Raw genomic sequence first — 19,772 nt, forward strand, 5'->3', positions numbered from 1 at the left:
TTTCAGTAACCTACCTCCTACACCATACACTTGCAACATCTGCCACATTGCCCCCCTATCCACCCTGTCATACGCCTTTTCCAAATCCATAAATGCCACAAAGACCTCTTTAGCCTTATCTAAATACTGTTCACTTATATGTTTCACTGTAAACACCTGGTCCACACACCCCCTACCTTTCCTAAAGCCTCCTTGTTCATCTGCTATCCTATTCTCCGCCTTACTCTTAATTCTTTCAATAATAACTCTACCATACACTTTACCAGGTATACTCAGCAGACTTATCCCCCTATAATTTTTGCACTCTCTTTTGTCCCCTTTGCCTTTATACAAAGGAACTATGCATGCTCTCTGCCAATCCCTAGGTACCTTACCCTCTTCCATACATTTATTAAATAATTGCACCAACCACTCCAAAACTATATCCCCACCTGCTTTTAACATTTCTATCTTTATCCCATCAATCCCGGCTGCCTTACCCCCTTTCATTTTACCTACTGCCTCACGAACTTCCCCCACACTCACAACTGGCTCTTCCTCACTCCTACAAGATGTTATTCCTCCTTGCCCTATACACGAAATCACAGCTTCCCTATCTTCATCAACATTTAACAATTCCTCAAAATATTCCCTCCATCTTCCCAATACCTCTAACTCTCCATTTAATAACTCTCCTCTCCTATTTTTAACTGACAAATCCATTTGTTCTCTAGGCTTCCTTAACTTGTTAATCTCACTCCAAAACTTTTTCTTATTTTCAACAAAATTTGTTGATAACATCTCACCCACTCTCTCATTTGCTCTCTTTTTACATTGCTTCACCACTCTCTTAACCTCTCTCTTTATTAAATGTATTATTATTATTATTAATGAATTATTATTATTATTACTGCATTATTAGTATTATTAATAATACTTTATTATCCCAAGATTTATCAATATACAAAAACAGTAAGCCACTACAAGAAAAATTTATTGCATCAAATATATTCATTCATTAAATCAGACATGTTACAATAAAAGCTAATATATTTTTAAAATGCATGAGTTAATTCATTCATATTTTGTGCTTTGCATCAAACAATATTGCCAAGTAATGAATTTGATAGCCAAGATTTGTCTTCGTAGACATAATGCTTTCATTTATAAAAGGAAGTTTTCGAAGTTCAAATGAGACGAGTTCCTAATTTTTCAACTTAAGATTTTTTTTTTTTTTTTTTTTTCAACAAGTCGGCCGTCTCCCACCGAGGCAGGGTGACCCAAAAAAGAAAGAAAATCCCCAAAAAGAAAATACTTTCATCATCATTCAACACTTTCACCACACTCGCACATTATCACTGTTTTTGCAGAGGTGCTCAGAATACAACAGTCTAGAAGCATAAACATATAAAGATACACAACATATCCCTCCAAACTGCCAATATCCCAAACCCCTCCTTTAAAGTGCAGGCATTGTACTTCCCATTTCCAGGACTCAAGTCCGACTATATGAAAATAACCGGTTTCCCTGAATCCCTTCACTAAATATTACCCTGCTCACACTCCAACAGATCGTCAGGTCCCAAGTACCATTCGTCTCCATTCACTCCTATCTAACACGCTCACGCACGCTTGCTGGAAGTCCAAGCCCCTTACCCACAAAACCTCCTTTACCCCCTCTCTCCAACCCTTTCGAGGACGACCCCTACCCCGCCTTCCTTCCCCTATAGATTTATATGCTTTCCATGTCATTCTACTGTGATCCATTCTCTCTAAATGACCAAACCACCCCAACAACCCCTCTTCTGCCCTCTGACTAATACTTTTATTAACTCCACACCTTAAGATATGGGTTGCATTCGTGATTCTTCAGGTTAAGACATGAGTTGCACTTGCAGTGTTTCAATTTAAGACAAGAGCTGCATTCTCGATTTTTCTACTTTGACACAAGTTGCATTTTTTATTTTTTGACTTTGACACGAGTTGCAGTCTTGTTTTTTCAACTTCAACACAAGTTGCATTCATGATTTTTCAACTTCGACAGTTTTCAACTTACAGATAAGTTGCTTGCATAGAACAGAATACAGCCTCTCCTCACTTAACCTCGGGATTCAGTTCCTAAGAGTAGGTTGGTAAGTGAATTGGTCGTTCAGCGAGGAGCATACAGCCTCTCCTCATTTAGCGACGTACTCACTTACCAACGACTTGGACTTATGACGGGCTCTTTGGTCAGTATTCATACCTAAATAATACATGTATATGTTAGCGCTGATTTCCTCTATTCTGTTTATTGCAATATACAGTACACTACTGTATCAACATTTAAAAATATACCAGAAATGCTATAAATGGTGCAAAGGTGACATTAACCCTTTCAGGGTCCGTCCCGTAGATCTACGGCTTTACGTTCAGGGTCCAAACCGTAGATCTACGTCATGAGCTCAGCTCACTCTGATAAACTGTGAGTGGTAAATTTGGGCCTAGATATGAGAGAATACATCTATGTGGTATGTGTGCACCACATAAAACAAATCCTGCAGCGCACTGTGTATAATGAGAGAAAAAAAAACTGAGACCATGATTTTCGATTAAAACAGCGACTTTGCAGTGTTTTTCGTATGTTTTTTATAGTTATATTTGTGATTTCTTGGTCTCATTTGATAGAATGGAAGACATATTACAGAAATAGAGATAATTTTGATTGGTGTTAGCACTGGAAATGGCTTGAAATTGAGCTCAAAGTGGCGGAAATGTTAAATTTTTGCCGATGTTCAAGAGTAAACAAACGACCTCACACGTCTAATACACGCCAGCTGGTGGGTCTAATATACATTCACAAATGTGGTGATGATATTTATACAATTATTACAATATTGCATAACAGTAAATCTTCTATTTTTTGGTGTGAATAAAAATTCATTATGTGAATAAAAAATCAAAATGGAATTTATTTGTAAAGCCTCAAAACATAACTAATGAACAGAGGAAATGTTAGTTTAGTGCCAGGGATACCTACATTGTTTATTCTGGACCCTATTTTGAAATTGGAATATTTTGAACCTTGTGTTAAATTGGCCAAATTACCAATTTCCGGTCACTTTATTTTGTAGTTGAAACAGTTGACTTGGCGATTTCTTGTGCTCAATCGATAGAATAGAAGTAATACTAGTGAAATAGCTGAGAATTTGGTCGACTGGAATAATGTAATTGGCCTAAAATGGGAGTCAAAGTCGGCAAAATCGCCAATTCGTAAATATCGCTGACACATCAAAATTCACGAGAGCATAATTTCGTCAATTTTCCATCAAATTTCGTACTTTTTGTTTTATTACATTCACAAAAAGATTCTCTACCATTTCATAAGAAAAAATAACAATTTTTTTTTTTGAAAATTCTTGGACACTGGGGCACCACTTCAGATTTTGGCCTTGGACCCTGAAAGGGTTAAAACAATATCAAAGACGGTTGACACAAACCTACTACCATTACGTATAGTATGCTCCTCACTTACCGACAAATTTGTTTACCGACAAGGTCTTAGGAAAGGAACTCTGTCGTTAAGTGAGGAGAGACTGTACTATACTGGTAGTGGGTTTGTGCCAACTACCTTTAGATATTTTTTTAATGTCACATTTGCACCATTTATAACATTTCTAGTATATTTTAAAATATTTATACAGTAGTGTACTGTATACTATAATAAATAGAGAAGAGGAAATGAGCTCTAATATACATTATTAGCTATGTGTACTGGTTGGAGAGCTGGTCATAAGTCCGAATGGTCGGTAAACGAGTAGTACATCGCTCAGTGTGGAGAGGCTGTAATGCAAAGGATGATTATGTTACACATGTTCATACTGCAATTGGGCAGTTGTAAGATTTTAAATACTTTTAAAGTAATTTTAATTATTATAATCAATACTCATAATCATCAAAGGACCATGTCCCACCAAGGTAGAATGACTAAAACGGCAGTCTTTAAGCATTATAATTAGCTTTCACAAAATGCGTTACATGCTAGTGGCTTTCTTTTGTCTAATAATTTTTTATTAACACATGTATAAACTACATAATCTCTGTACTGCATAAAAATAAATAAAAATTTGACTTTGACAGTCACCAAATATAATCTCATATTAAATGTGAAACTGAATAAGTATTATGCAGTAACACAAATGCAAACAAACCATGAAACAAACCATACCACGGGTGGGGTTAGAACCTGCGATCATAGAGTCTCAAAACTCCAGACCGACGCATTAGCTACTGTTTTCAATCATGTCATTACAATTTCGTGAGTCATTAAACCATGAAACAGGCAGGAATTGAACCCAAGGGTTCAATTCCGTGCTGTGGGTTCAATCCCCACCCATTCCATGGTTTATTATGCAGTAATAATTGCTAGATTTCGCCTACTGAGAATGCTCGATATAACCATGGGATATTTCCAGTAAGTTTACAAAATAGTTTTGCCACTTTCGTATTTTTTAAATAATTCTGCTTGTTTCTTTATAGGTGTAGATGTATCTAACTTGGGGCCAGGAGCTATGACTCGACCCCTGCAACCACATATAAGTGAGTACTGGGAGCGCTTGAGGTTTCTAAACCTGTATTCCCTGGAACGCAGGAGGGAGAGATACATGATTATATACACCTGGAAAATCCTAGAGGGACTAGTACCGAACTTGCACACGAAAATCACTCACTACGAAAGCAAAAGACTTGGCAGACGATGCACCATCCCCCCAATGAAAAGCAGGGGTGTCACTAGCACGTTAAGAGACCATACAATAAGTGTCAGGGGCCCGAGACTGTTCAACTGCCTCCCAGCACACATAAGGGGGATTACCAACAGACCCCTGGCAGTCTTCAAGCTGGCACTGGACAAGCACCTAAAGTCAGTTCCTGATCAGCCGGGCTGTGGCTCGTACGTTGGTTTGCGTGCAGCCAGCAGCAACAGCCTGGTTGATCAGGCGCTGATCCACCAGGAGGCCTGGTCACAGACTGGGCCGCGGGGGCGTTGACCCCCGAAACTCTCTCCAGGTAAACTCCAGGTAGTACTTGTTTGCTAGTAACCTGGATATCTCACACTAGGCATATACAGTGGACCCCCGGTTAACGATATTTTTTCACTCCAGAAGTACGTTCAGGTGCCAGTACTGACCGAATTTGTTCCCATAAGGAATATTGTGAAGTAGATTAGTCCATTTCAGACCCCCAAACATACACGTACAAACGCACTTACATAAATACACTTACATAATTGGTCGCATTCGGAGGTAATCGTTATGCGGGGGTCCACTGTATAAGCAACCTTATGTCAGTGCAGTATTAATGAATACAGTACTTTAGGTAGATATCCCTCCAGGTAGACCTCCCTCCAGGTAGACCTCCCTCTGGGCAGACCCCTTCCAGGTAGACCTCCCTCCAGGCAGACCTCTCTCCAGGTAGACCTCCCTCCAGGTAGACCTCCCTCCAGGTAACCTCCCTCCAGGTAGACCTCCCTCCAGGTAGACCTCCCTCCAGGTAGACCTCCCTCTGGGCAGACCCCCTTCCAGGTAGACCTCCCTCCAGGCAGACCTCCCTCCAGGTAGACCTCCCTCCAGGTAGACCTCCCTCCAGGTAGACCTCCCTCCAGGCAGATCTCCCTCCAAGTAGACCTCCCTCCAGGTAGACCTCCCTCTGGGTAGACCTCCCTCCAGGTAGACCTCCCTCCAGGTAGACCTCCCACCAGGTAGACCTCCCACCAGGTAGACCTCCCTCCAGGAGACCTCCCTCCAGGTAGACCTCCCTCCAGGTAGACCTCCCTCCAGGTAGACCTCCCACCAGGTAGACCTCCCACCAGGTAGACCTCCCTCCAGGAGACCTCCCTCCAGGTAGACCTCCCTCCAGGCAGACCTCCCTCCAGGTAGACCTCCCTCCAGGTAACCTCCCACCAGGTAGACCTCCCTCCAGGTAGACCTCCCTCCAGGTAGACCTCCATCCAGGTAGACCTCCCTCCAGGTAGACCTCCCTCCAGGTAGACCTCCCTCCAGGTAGACCTCCATCCAGGTAGACCTCCCTCCAGGTAGACCTCCCTCCAGGTAGACCTCCCTCCAGGTATTGTTTCCTCTTATAGTCACCCCTACCTCAGTGGGAGACAGCCAGTGTGTTAAAAATTAAATAATAGAAATACAAACAAGAAATCTACCTTAAATACTGCTAATCCAAGCTGGCATACTGTGAACCTGCGGATGTTGGACACCAGCTTCTGGTACCTCTGTGGTCCACCATCAAATAAACTGTTAAGAAAATTTCCTGCTAAATTATTTGGATGAATTAGAGACTAACTTCAAACATAACACAATGTATAAAATAAATTTAATATGCAAGATAAGATAAGATAAGATAAGATTTTGTTCAGATTTTTAACCCCAGAGGGTTAGCCACCCAGGATAACCCAAGAAAGTCAGTGCGTCATCGTGGACTGTCTAACTTATTTCCATTGGGGTCCTTAATCTTGTCCCCCAGGATGCGACCCACACCAGTCGACTAACACCCAGGTACCTATTTGCTGCTAGGTGAACAGGACAATAGGTGTAAGGAAACGTGTCGGAATTTCCACCCGCCGGGAATCGAACCCGGGCCCTCCGTGTGTGAAGCGGGAGCTTTAGCCACCAGACCACCGGGCCAAACGTTTTCTGAATAACTATGTTGTCACTTCCTCGCTCTTTAAATGCACGAGTATATGCAATTTTCAGATTATGCTGTTTACTGAAATTGGAAATCAAGAACTCCAATGGAAATCAAGGGACCCAATGGAAATCAAGGACACAATGTAAATCAAGAACCCAATGGAAACCGAGAGCCATCAACAGAAATCAACAACCCCAATGTAAATCAAGGATCCCAATGGAATTAAGTCACTTATTTTCTGGGGTTATCCTGGATGAATTATACCTATAATGTTATGTAAGACAATTGTAATCATCCAGAATTCTGTAGAATTGTACCTAAATCAAGCCGGGCATGCTAGTCACTGTTTTACCTTCTTCAGAGTAAGTAAAGTAAGCAAAAGTAAGTACATAATAGTAAGCAAAACTATGAATGCATGTAATCGAAGTAAATAAAGTAAGTGAAGGAAATAAACGTTCAGAGAACTAACAAGTTGATAAATTAGACACATGCAACACTTGGGTATCTTTACTGTGGGAATGTTTGGCCTACACAGCGGCTTCATCAGTCCTATACAAAGAAGAATAGTGAAGGTCAGAAGGAGTTTGAGGTAATCAGTCCCTCAATCTTGAAAAGAATACAGCATATGCAGAAAGAAGTGGCTTATACAGCCTCTCCTCGCTTGACGATGGAGTTCCGTTCCTAAGACCACGTCGGTACACGAATTTGTCGCTAAGTGAGGATTATTATTAATATAATCAAGGGGGAAGCGCTAAACCCGGAGGATTATACAGCACCTGGGGGGGAGGTGGAAGGCATTCAGGCTTAATTCGGGGAACTGGAGCACAGATCCAATTCCCTAAATCAAGAGCCCCTCACCAATATCAAGGAACCTTCCTTGAGGGGTCGCTAAGTGAGGAGCATACTATAATGGTAGTGAGTTTGTGTCAACCATCTTTGATATTGTTCTAATGTTACCTTTGTACCATTTATAACATTTCTGGTATATTTTTAAATGTTTATACAGTAATATACTGTGCATTGTAATAAACAGAATAGAGAAAATCAGCTCTAATATACATTATTCAGGCAAGCATACTGGTCAGAGAGCCCGTCGTAAGTCCGAGTCATTGGTAAACGAGTAATGTCGCTAAGTAAGGACAGGCTGTATACACTTCTTCGTGCATATGCTATATTCTTTTCAAGATTGAGGGACTGATTACCTCTAACTCATGATCTTCAGTATTCTTTGTATAGGACTGATAAAGTCACTGTATGGCAAAACATTTCCACAATACAGATACCCCAGTGTTGCATATGTGTCTAATTTATCAAAGTAAAGAAATTAGGCAAACAAAGAAACAAGAAAATAAGAAAGCAAGTAAGCAAGCAAGATGGTAAGCAAGCAAGCAAGTATGCAAGCAAAAAAGCAAGCAAGCAAGTATGCAAGCAAAAAAGCAAGCAAGAAAGCAAGCAAGAAAGCTACTAAGAAGGAACAGAAGTAAATATGCAGGCAAGCAAGCAAGAAAACAAGTATGCAAGTAAGCAAAGTAAGTTTATTTAGGTACAGGTACAGTACAGTTATACAAATTCATTATAATAATCATATACAGTAACATGAATAAATTACATAGGATAACAACCCCCCCCCCAAAAAAATAGGCCAAAGTAATTTTATTTTTACAGTTGTCCTCTTAAACTTATTATTATAATCATGGGGAGTGCTAAACCCATGGGAGCTGGAGCAAAAGACTCGGTAGACGATGCAATGTCCCCCCAATGAAAAGCAGAGGTGCCACTAGCACGATGAGACAACACAATAAGTGTCAGGGGCTCAAGACTGTTCAACTGCACTCCCAGCATACATAAGTCGGATTAGCAATAGAGCCCTGGCTGTCTTCAAGACCCCTGGCTGTCTTCAAGACCCCTGGCTGTCTTCAAGACCCCTAGCTGTCTTCAAGACCCCTGGCTGTCTTCAAGACCCCTGGCTGTCTTCAAGACCCCTGGTTGTCTTCAAGACCCCTGGCTGTCTTCAAGACCCCTGGTTGTCTTCAAGACCCCTGGCTGTCTTCAAGACCCCTGGCTGTCTTCAAGACCCCTGGTTGTCTTCAAGACCCCTGGTTGTCTTCAAGACCCCTGGTTGTCTTCAAGACCCCTTGTTGTCTTCAAGACCCCTGGTTGTCTTCAAGACCCCTGGTTGTCTTCAAGACCCCTGGTTGTCTTCAAGAGCCCTGGCTGTCTTCAAGACCCCTGGTTGTCTTCAAGAGCCCTGGCTGTCTTCAAGACCCCTGGTTGTCTTCAAGACCCCTGGTTGTCTTCAAGAGCCCTGGCTGTCTTCAAGACCCCTGGCTGTCTTCAAGACCCCTGGCTGCCTTCAAGACCCCTGGTTGTCTTCAAGACCCCTGGCTGTCTTCAAGACCCCTGGTTGTCTTCAAGACCCCTGGTTGTCTTCAAGAGCCCTGGCTGTCTTCGAGACCCCTGGTTGTCTTCAAGACCCTTGGCTGTCTTCAAGACCCCTGGCTGTCTTCAAGACCCCTGGCTGTCTTCAAGACCCCTGGCTGTCTTCAAGACCCCTGGTTGTCTTCAAGACCCCTGGTTGTCTTCAAGAGCCCTGGCTGTCTTCAAGAGCCCTGGCTGTCTTCAAGACCCCTGGCTGTCTTCAAGACCCCTGGTTGTCTTCAAGACCCCTGGCTGTCTTCAAGACCCCTGGTTGTCTTCAAGAGCCCTGGCTGTCTTCACGACCCCTGGTTGTCTTCAAGAGCCCTGGCTGTCTTCAAGACCCCTGGTTGTCTTCAAGACCCCTGGTTGTCTATCAAAAATGGTATACAATACCAAAAGGTTGATAGGTAAGACACATAGGCAACAGTTAGGCAACTTTATTCCGAAACGTTTCGCCTACACAGTAGGCTTCTTCAGTCGAATACAGAAAGTAGGCAGGAACATTAGAGATGTGAAGTTGATGTAATCAGCCCATCACCCTTAAAGTCATAGATTTGAGGTTGTCAGTCCCTCAGCCTGGAGAAGTTCAGTTCCATAGTCAGGAACTATATGAAGATCAAGCGACAGTGCGGAGACTTAAATACTGTCGGAAGGAGAGGTGCAGAGTAGTAGTAGTGAGAAAGCAGCCACTGAGAGGACACATCCCTCTCAGATCAAACATTTCTCACTTGAAAAGTTGTCCAAGGTGTTTTCTGTACCAAGATGCCATTGTGTTGCAGTGTCTGACAGGATGAATATCAAAAATGGTATACAATACCGACAGGTTGGTAGGTAAGACACATAGGCAACAGTTAGGCAACTTTATTCCGAAACGTTTCTTGGTACAGAAAACACCTTGGACAACTTTTCAAGTGAGAAATGTTTGATCTGAGAGGGACGTGTCCTCTCAGTGGCTGCTTTCTCACTACTACTACTCTGCACCTCTCCTTCCGACAGTATTTAAGTCTCCGCACTGTCGCTTGATCTTCACATAGTTCCTGACTATGGAACTGAACTTCTCCAGGCTGAGGGACTGACAACCTCAAATCTACGACTTTAAGGGTGATGGACTGATTACATCGTCTTCACATCTCTAATGTTCCTGCCTACTTTCTGTATTCGACTGAAGAAGCCTACTGTGTAGGCGAAACGTTTCGGAATAAAGTTGCCTAACTGTTGCCTATGTGTCTTACCTACCAACCTGTCTGTATTGTATACCATTTTTGATATTCATCCTGTCAGACACTGCAACACAATGGCATCTTGGTACAGAAATCACCTTGGACAACTTTTCAAGTGAGAAATGTTTGATCTGAGAGGGACGTGTCCTCTCAGTGGCTGCTTTCTCACTACTACTACTCTGTCAAGAGATGCAGCCGCAGCAAGCAGCAACAAGGCTGCTCCTATATCTTGCCGTCCCCTGGGCCTATCCGAACTCCAGTGATGGCCAAATTGCAAGTACTGCTGCAACAACATGCAAGGAACCTATAGTGACATAAAAACTGACGGTGACGACAACGAAATGGACTAAATATGACAAAAGAGGGACCGGCATTCAAGTATCAGACCTGCTGCCAGACGTGAACCAGACATGAGATGTTTTCCACTACAATGAAATAACTGACCTCCATATCAACTGCACCAGTGTTCAACGGGAAGACAACATGGCAGAAAACCTGATCAACAAAACTCCAAGGAAATGACAGGTCTGTAGGACTTTTTTCCTCAGTGCCAAACGAGGGAAAGATCTGAGCATTTAAACATGGCTGACCGGCATCCAAACAGCAGCTACTGCCAGACGTACAACTAGCGAAGTGAAATTCTCATCTTTACTGACGTTCATCTGTTGACAGTAGCATCATATCTGTACCACCATCATATCCCCTGTACCAGTGCTAACGAGAGGGAAACACAGGAGACATCGTCAAATCAACAGTTCAAAACTCCAAGGTTATAGGACGGTTATCCCTCAGTGCCAGTCGTGGGAAAGAGGTGAATAGTTAAACAGTCAAGGTTAATGTTTTAGTAGCTGACCTATATTCAGCTGACCAGTGTACAGTGAGAGAATCATAGCAGAAAACGCCAAATATATCTATAAACTCAAGGAAAGTCAGGTTGTAGGTGGCGTTTACTTCCCTCAGTGTTTTAAAAATGGCTGAGTCAGCAGACCAGGTCAGGCAGTCAACAACACGACACAACCCCCGATAAATGGAACTGAGGGGGGATTTGGAAGGATAAAACCATTGGTTAAACCTTTCTCGTCTACCAGAATGGAAAGGAGTTATAAGTTAATTGGTGAAGCCGGACTGTGAAGTGAGGTGGGAAGGGGAGTGTGTAATAAGGGGTAATCTGAAAGGGGTTTGTGAAGTTAAGGGAAAAGTAAGCAGTGAAGTGTGTTTTGAAGAAGAAAATTTACTAGTAATTCAGGGGTGATTGCTAAAGCAGATACTAAGTGTACTAGGGACTGGAAAAGATAAATAAATATTATTGTATATGAGTAAAAGAGCGAAGAGTGAAAATGGCAGGCATTAGGGGGGTACAGGCTGCCATAATTATATTTATCTTTCTTCTTCAATTCCATGAAGAAAGAAATCAGTCATGGGGCTGGAAAAGGTGAATGGAGTAACAGCGCCCTGGACAGTAAAAGCCCAACAGCTGCCATCCTACCAGAAAAGTAAATGTCACTATCGCCGCAAGGTATGGCAACACCACATACCCAAACAAAAACAGTGGCACACAGCTCTTATTGTAGCACTCTTAAGTGGTGATATCCAAATTAATCCAGGACCTCAAACTATTGTGCAGAGGCAAAACAGACAGATAAATGACGGTGATAATGATGGTCTAGTAGCTAGGAATGATAACCTTAACTCCATATGTAATGCATACATAGGTCAATGTGAGACAATACAGCCATTATTATCTCAAACACTACCAAACAGGTGCATACACTGTACTAAAGTACGCATGAAAAACAGAAAAGGCACCTTATGTAAAATGTGTAAGGGGTGGGTGCATGATGGATGTATGTACAATTATAGCAACAGTGCCAGAATTCATTTTGTGTGCAACAAATGCACTTTGGCACAGTTACCCTTTAGCAATGATGACATTGATTTACCTAATTTTAATACAAATGATCCATTGCCATATTTTTTTTATTTATTTTATTATCACACCGGCCGATTCCCACCAAGGCAGGGTGGCCCGAAAAAGAAAAACTTTCACCATCATTCACTCCATCACTGTCTTGCCAGAAGGGTGCTTTACACTACAGTTTTTAAACTGCAACATTAACACCCCTCCTTCAGAGTGCAGGCACTGTACTTCCCATCTCCAGGACTCAAGTCCGGCCTGCCGGTTTCCCTGAATCCCTTCATAAATGTTACTTTGCTCACACTCCAACAGCACGTCAAGTATTAAAAACCATTTGTCTCCATTCACTCCTATCAAACACGCTCACGCATGCCTGCTGGAAGTCCAAGCCCCTCGCACACAAAACCTCCTTTACCCCCTCCCTCCAACCCTTCCTAGGCCGACCCCTACCCCGCCTTCCTTCCACTACAGACTGATACACTCTTGAAGTCATTCTGTTTCGCTCCATTCTCTCTACATGTCCGAACCACCTCAACAACCCTTCCTCAGCCCTCTGGACAACAGTTTTGGTAATCCCGCACCTCCTCCTAACTTCCAAACTACGAATTCTCTGCATTATATTCACACCACACATTGCCCTCAGACATGACATCTCCACTGCCTCCAGCCTTCTCCTCGCTGCAACATTCATCACCCACGCTTCACACCCATATAAGAGCGTTGGTAAAACTATACTCTCATACATTCCCCTCTTTGCCTCCAAGGACAAAGTTCTTTGTCTCCACAGACTCCTAAGTGCACCACTCACTCTTTTTCCCTCATCAATTCTATGATTCACCTCATCTTTCATAGACCCATCTGCTGACACGTCCACTCCCAAATATCTGAATACGTTCACCTCCTCCATACTCTCTCCCTCCAATCTGATATTCAATCTTTCATCACCTAATCTTTTTGTTATCCTCATAACCTTACTCTTTCCTGTATTCACCTTTAATTTTCTTCTTTTGCACACCCTACCAAATTCATCCACCAATCTCTGCAACTTCTCTTCAGAATCTCCCAAGAGCACAGTGTCATCAGCAAAGAGCAGCTGTGACAACTCCCACTTTGTGTGTGATTCTTTATCTTTTAACTCCACGCCTCTTGCCAAGACCCTCGCATTTACTTCTCTTACAACCCCATCTATAAATATATTAAACAACCACGGTGACATCACACATCCTTGTCTAAGGCCTACTTTTACTGGGAAAAAATTTCCCTCTTTCCTACATACTCTAACTTGAGCCTCACTATCCTCGTAAAAACTCTTCACTGCTTTCAGTAACCTACCTCCTACACCATACACTTGCAACATCTGCCACATTGCCCCCCTATCCACCCTGTCATACGCCTTTTCCAAATCCATAAATGCCACAAAGACCTCTTTAGCCTTATCTAAATACTGTTCACTTATATGTTTCACTGTAAACACCTGGTCCACACACCCCCTACCTTTCCTAAAGCCTCCTTGTTCATCTGCTATCCTATTCTCCGTCTTACTCTTAATTCTTTCAATTATAACTCTACCATACACTTTACCAGGTACACTCAACAGACTTATCCCCCTATAATTTTTGCACTCTCTTTTATCCCCTTTGCCTTTATACAAAGGAACTATGCATGCTCTCTGCCAATCCCTAGGTACCTTACCTTCTTCCATACATTTATTAAATAATTGCACCAACCACTCCAAAACTATATCCCCACCTGCTTTTAACATTTCTATCTTTATCCCATCAATCCCGGCTGCCTTACCCCCTTTCATTTTACCTACTGCCTCACGAACTTCCCCCACACTCACAACTGGCTCTTCCTCACTCCTACAAGATGTTATTCCTCCTTGCCCTATACACAAAATCACAGCTTCCCTATCTTCATCAACATTTAACAATTCCTCAAAATATTCCTTCCATCTTCCCAATACCTCTAACTCTCCATTTAATAACTCTCCTCTCCTATTTTTAACTGACAAATCCATTTGTTCTCTAGGCTTTCTTAACTTGTTAATCTCACTCCAAAACTTTTTCTTATTTTCAACAAAATTTGTTGATAACATCTCACCCACTCTCTCATTTGCTCTCTTTTTACATTGCTTCACCACTCTCTTAACTTCTCTCTTTTTCTCCATATACTCTTCCCTCCTTGCATCACTTCTACTTTGTAAAAACTTCTCATATGCTAACTTTTTCTCCCTTACTACTCTCTTTACATCATCATTCCACCAATCGCTCCTCTTCCCTCCTGCACCCACTTTCCTGTAACCACAAACTTCTGCTGAACACTCTAACACTACATTTTTAAACCTACCCCATACCTCTTCGACCCCATTGCCTATGCTCTCATTAGCCCATCTATCCTCCAATAGCTGTTTATATCTTACCCTAACTGCCTCCTCTTTTAGTTTATAAACCTTCACCTCTCTCTTCCCTGATGCTTCTATTCTCCTTGTATCCCATCTACCTTTTACTCTCAGTGTAGCTACAACTAGAAAGTGATCTGATATATCTGTGGCCCCTCTATAAACATGTACATCCTGAAGTCTACTCAACAGTCTTTTATCTACCAATACATAATCCAACAAACTACTGTCATTTCGCCCTACATCATATCGTGTATACTTATTTATCCTCTTTTTCTTAAAATATGTATTACCTATAACTAAACCCCTTTCTATACAAAGTTCAATCAAAGGGCTCCCATTATCATTTACACCTGGCACCCCAAACTTACCTACCACACCCTCTCTAAAAGTTTCTCCTACTTTAGCATTCAAGTCCCCTACCACAATTACTCTCTCACTTGGTTCAAAGGCTCCTATACATTCACTTAACATCTCCCAAAATCTCTCTCTCTCCTCTGCATTCCTCTCTTCTCCAGGTGCATACACGCTTATTATGACCCACTTCTCGCATCCAACCTTTACTTTAATCCACATAATTCTTGAATTTACACATTCATATTCTCTTTTCTCCTTCCATAACTGATCATTTAACATTACTGCTACCCCTTCCTTTGCTCTAACTCTCTCAGATACTCCAGATTTAATCCCATTTATTTCCCCCCACTGAAACTCTCCTACCCCCTTCAGCTTTGTTTCGCTTAGGGCCAGGACATCCAACTTCTTTTCATTCATAACATCAGCAATCATCTGTTTCTTGTCATCCGCACTACATCCACGCACATTTAAGCAACCCAGTTTTATAAAGTTTTTCTTCTTCTCTTTTTTAGTAATTGTATACAGGAGAAGGGGTTACTAGCCCATTGCTCCCGGCATTTTAGTCGCCTCATACGACACGCATGGCTTACGGAGGAAAGATTCTTTTCCACTTCCCCATGGACAATAGAAGAAATAAAAAAGAACAAGAGCTATTTAGAAAAAGGAGAAAAACCTAGATGTATGTATATATATATATGCATGTGCGTGTCTGTGAAGTGTGACCAAAGTGTAAGTAGGAGTAGCAAGATATCCCTGTTATCTTAGCGTGTTTATGAGACAGAAAAAGAAACCAGCAATCCTACCATCATGCAAAACAGTTACAGGTTTTTGTTTCACAGTCATCTGGCAGGACGGTAGTACTTCCCTGGGTGGTTGCTGTCTACCAACCTACTACCTATTCATTGCCATATATTAATGATTATAATTGTTTTATGAAAACAGGCCTTCACTTTATTCATGTCAACACAAGATCACTTCTTCCTAAATTGGCAGAGATTAGGATTCTAGCTAACAAAATTAGGGCGGCAGTTATAACCATCTCTGAATCCTGGTTGGATGATACGGTGACTGACGACGAGGTCAAAATAGAAGGTTACAATATAAAACACTTAGATAGGAACAGAAAGGGTGGCAGAGTATGTGCCTACATTAGAAATGACTTAGCTTACAACCCAAGACCTGATTTAAATAACAATAAACTGGAGATTCTATGGTTTGAAGTGCTGCTTCCCAAGACCAAACCCATCTTAGTAGGAACTAGTTACCGCCCTCCTACCCAGGACCAGTTCTTAGAAGACTTTTCCAGAGTATTGTCCGGACTTGAAAACAATTGCGAGACAATAATACTGGGCGACTTCAATATCTGTTTTCAGCAGCAAAATAACGGGCTATGCAAAAGGTATAAGCAAATTCTAGGTTTAAATAGTTACACTCAACTAATTAATACACCAACCCGAATCACAGTTCTCAGCCACCCTAATTGACCACATACTTTGTAACCGCGCTGAGAACATTAGTCAGTCAGGCGTCATTACCACAGGTCTTAGTGATCATTTCATCATTTACTGCACCAGGAAAATCACTAGAGATAGGATAGGCCTACACAGGACAATAAAAATGAGGTCAACTAGAAACTACAGTAAAGAAACACTGGTAAATAGGCTACACAATTGTGACTGGACAGAGATAACAAGTTGCACGGACGTAAACGATGCCTGGGAAAAATTCAAAACAATGTTCACTACCATCCTTGATAATATTGCACCAGTTAAAGAGGTTAGGATTAAACGAAGAACTGAACCCTGGATGAATAATGAGATACAGTGGACCCCCGCTTAACGATCACCTCCAAATGCGACCAATTATGTAAGTGTATTTATGTAAGTGCGTTTGTACGTGTATGTTTGGGGGTCTGAAATGGACTAATCTACTTCACAATATTCCTTATGGGAAAAAATTCGGTCAGTACTGGCACCTGAACATACTACTGGAATGAAAAAAGTTCGTTAACCGGGGGTCCACTGTATTAGATAATATGAAATTCAGAGACCAGCTGCTAAAAAGATTTAAAGCAAACAGACAGGATATTGCAGCAGTAAATGAATTCCAAAGGGTGAGGAACAGAGTACAGAGACTTATAAAAGGAGCAAAGGCAAAGCACTACTGCTCAAAAATTGAAGAGTATAAGCATAACCCCAGAAAGCTCTGGCAACAACTAAAACAGTTGGGGTATAGCCATAAGCCAGTAGATAGGTCTAACATAGTACTCGCTATCGATAATGAGGTATGCCACGAAACATCTAAGGTGGCAAATTGCTTTAATTCCTACTACACATCTGTTGCATCAACACTAGTAAGTAAACTACCAGCTGCATCAAATACCTTTAACACAGACTCTGATAAGTTTCAAACATACTATACCAATAAAGGGGTAACCCCAAACAGTTGTCAACTAGTAAGTGTATCTCAAGACTTTATTCAAAAAGAACTAAGCAGGTTAAACCCAACTAAGAGCACAGGCCCTGATAACATCCCATCTAAGTTCCTAAAAGATGGTGCTTCTGAACTGTCAATCCCTATTGCTCACATAATAAATCTATCAATCACCACTAATACCATACCGGAGGGGTTCAAGGAGGCCAGAGTTACTCCTATCTTCAAGAAAAATAGTAGGTCTGATGTCAGCAACTATAGGCCTGTTACTATACTCAGTATAATATATAAAATTCTAGAGAGGGCGGTGTACTCTCAAGTAGTTTAGTACCTTAATGACAACAACATTCTCCATAGCTATCAATCGGGCTTTAGAAGATCCTACTCAACCGACACCTCCCTTATTAATCTGATGGATTACCTGAGAACTGAAATGTCAAAGGGGAACCTCATAGGTATGGTAACCTTAGACCTGCAAAAGGCCTTCGTTACTGTCAACCACAATATATTATGTAAGAAACTTCAAGCTATCGGTATAGGTTCTGTAGACTGGTTTAAGTCCTACCTTAGCAACAGGAGACAAATAGTCAAAATCAACAAAACGGAATCAGAACCCCTGCCGATAACATGTGGAGTTCCCCAAGGTAGTATTCTGGGTCCCTTATTATTCTTATGTTACGTCAATGACATGCCTATCAGTGTCAAGTGCAAACTCCTACTGTATGCAGATGACAGTGCCCTGTTAGTGTCAGGTAAAGACCCACAAGATATAGCTAATGTTTTAACACTGGAACTGGTGTCCTGCAGCAAATGGTTAGTAGACAACAAACTATCATTACACCTCGGGAAAACTGAAGCCATTCTCTTTGGCACGAAACATAAACTGAGAAGGGTAAATAATTTTAATGTCCAGTGTAATGGGGAGCCCATTACTTTGGTTTCATCAGTAAAATATCTGGGAATCCCCTTTGACCCATGCATGTCAGGAGAATTGATAGGGAACAGTGTAGTAAAGAAAGCGAATACCAGACTGAAGTTCCTGTATAGACAAGCACAGTGTCTACCTGCTGAGGCTCGCAGGACCCTATGTCTAGCCCTTATACAATGCCATATGGATTACGCTTGCTCTTCATGGTACTCTGCCTTGACAAAAAAAAACTGAAAGATAGACTGCAAAGCACCCAGAATAAAATCGTAAGATTCATCATGGGGCTGGGACCAAGAGAACATGTAGGCCAGGATGAATTACAGCAGTTGGATATGTTGAATGTTGAAGACAGAGTAAAACAACTGAAGCTAAATCATGTTTATAAAATTGCTCACAAACAGTGTCCAGAATATCTTGCTGTCAATTTTGCCAAGGTTGGGAACCAAAGCAATCATAGTACTAGGGAAAGAGAGCACAACTTTGTAGTACCCACAGTCATTGGCCAGGCTTCAAACACCGTTTATTGTACAGCAATAAAGGAATGGAACAGACTACCCGCACATGTCAAGGCCAGTCATAGCATGAACCAGTTCAAGAAGAGTGCCAAAAGGTGTCCGATGAATGTAGCTACAGAAAGGGAGGGGAATGATTTTCTATTTTTTAGCTAACATACGTGTAAATTTTATCTTATTTCTAGTAATGACCCTCGTATTGTAGATAGTCTTAATGACCCTCATGTAGTAGATAGTCTTTTTAGTATGATAATAAGATGTTATCTTCATTATAGAATAATAAGAAAATATTATAAGCTTTATATTATAATAATAAGGTAAAAGGACCCCAATGGAAATAAGTCACTCTGTCTGACTTTTTTGGGTTATCCTAGGTTGTCTACACATATGCTGCTAGGTATGATAATTCTATGTAACGGTATTTGTGTATACCTGAATAAACTTACTTACTTACTTGCACCTCTCCTTCCGACAGTATTTAAGTCTCCGCACTGTCGCTTGATCTTCATATAGTTCCTGACTATGGAACTAAACTTCTCCAGGCTGAGGGACTGACAACCTCAAATCTACGACTTTAAGGGTGATGGACTGATTACATCGTCTTCACATCTCTAATGTTCCTGACTACTTTCTGTATTCAACTGAAGAAGCCTACTGTGTAGGCGAAACGTTTCGGAATAAAGTTGCCTAACTGTTGCCTATGTGTCTTACCTACCACCCCTGGTTGTCTTCAAGACCCCTGGTTGTCTTCAAGACCCCTGGTTGTCTTCAAGACCCCTGGCTGTCTTCAAGACCCCTGGTTGTCTTCAAGACCCCTGTCTGTCTTCAAGACCCCTGGTTTTCTTCAAGACCCCTGGCTGTCTTCACGACCCCTGGTTGTCTTCAAGACCCCTGGCTGTCTTCAAGATCCCTGGTTGTCTTCAAGACCCCTGGT

At 41.7% G+C, this 19,772-nt stretch overlaps 1 protein-coding gene across 2 annotated transcripts in view; it reads right to left on the reverse strand.

Moving 5' to 3' along the window:
• The window catches only part of LOC128697221 (pre-piRNA 3'-exonuclease trimmer), a 62,330-nt gene that overhangs the window by 40,172 nt on the left and 2,386 nt on the right, over positions 1 to 19,772 (reverse strand). For both annotated transcript variants that reach the window (XM_070104145.1, XM_053788784.1), the window contains exon 3: positions 6,170 to 6,260. In XM_070104145.1, coding sequence (XP_069960246.1) covers positions 6,170 to 6,260 — 91 coding nt within the window. The remainder of the gene's footprint in view (positions 1 to 6,169; positions 6,261 to 19,772) is intronic.

Source organism: Cherax quadricarinatus, chromosome 89, assembly GCF_038502225.1.
Source record: "Cherax quadricarinatus isolate ZL_2023a chromosome 89, ASM3850222v1, whole genome shotgun sequence".
NCBI lineage: Eukaryota > Metazoa > Arthropoda > Malacostraca > Decapoda > Parastacidae > Cherax > Cherax quadricarinatus.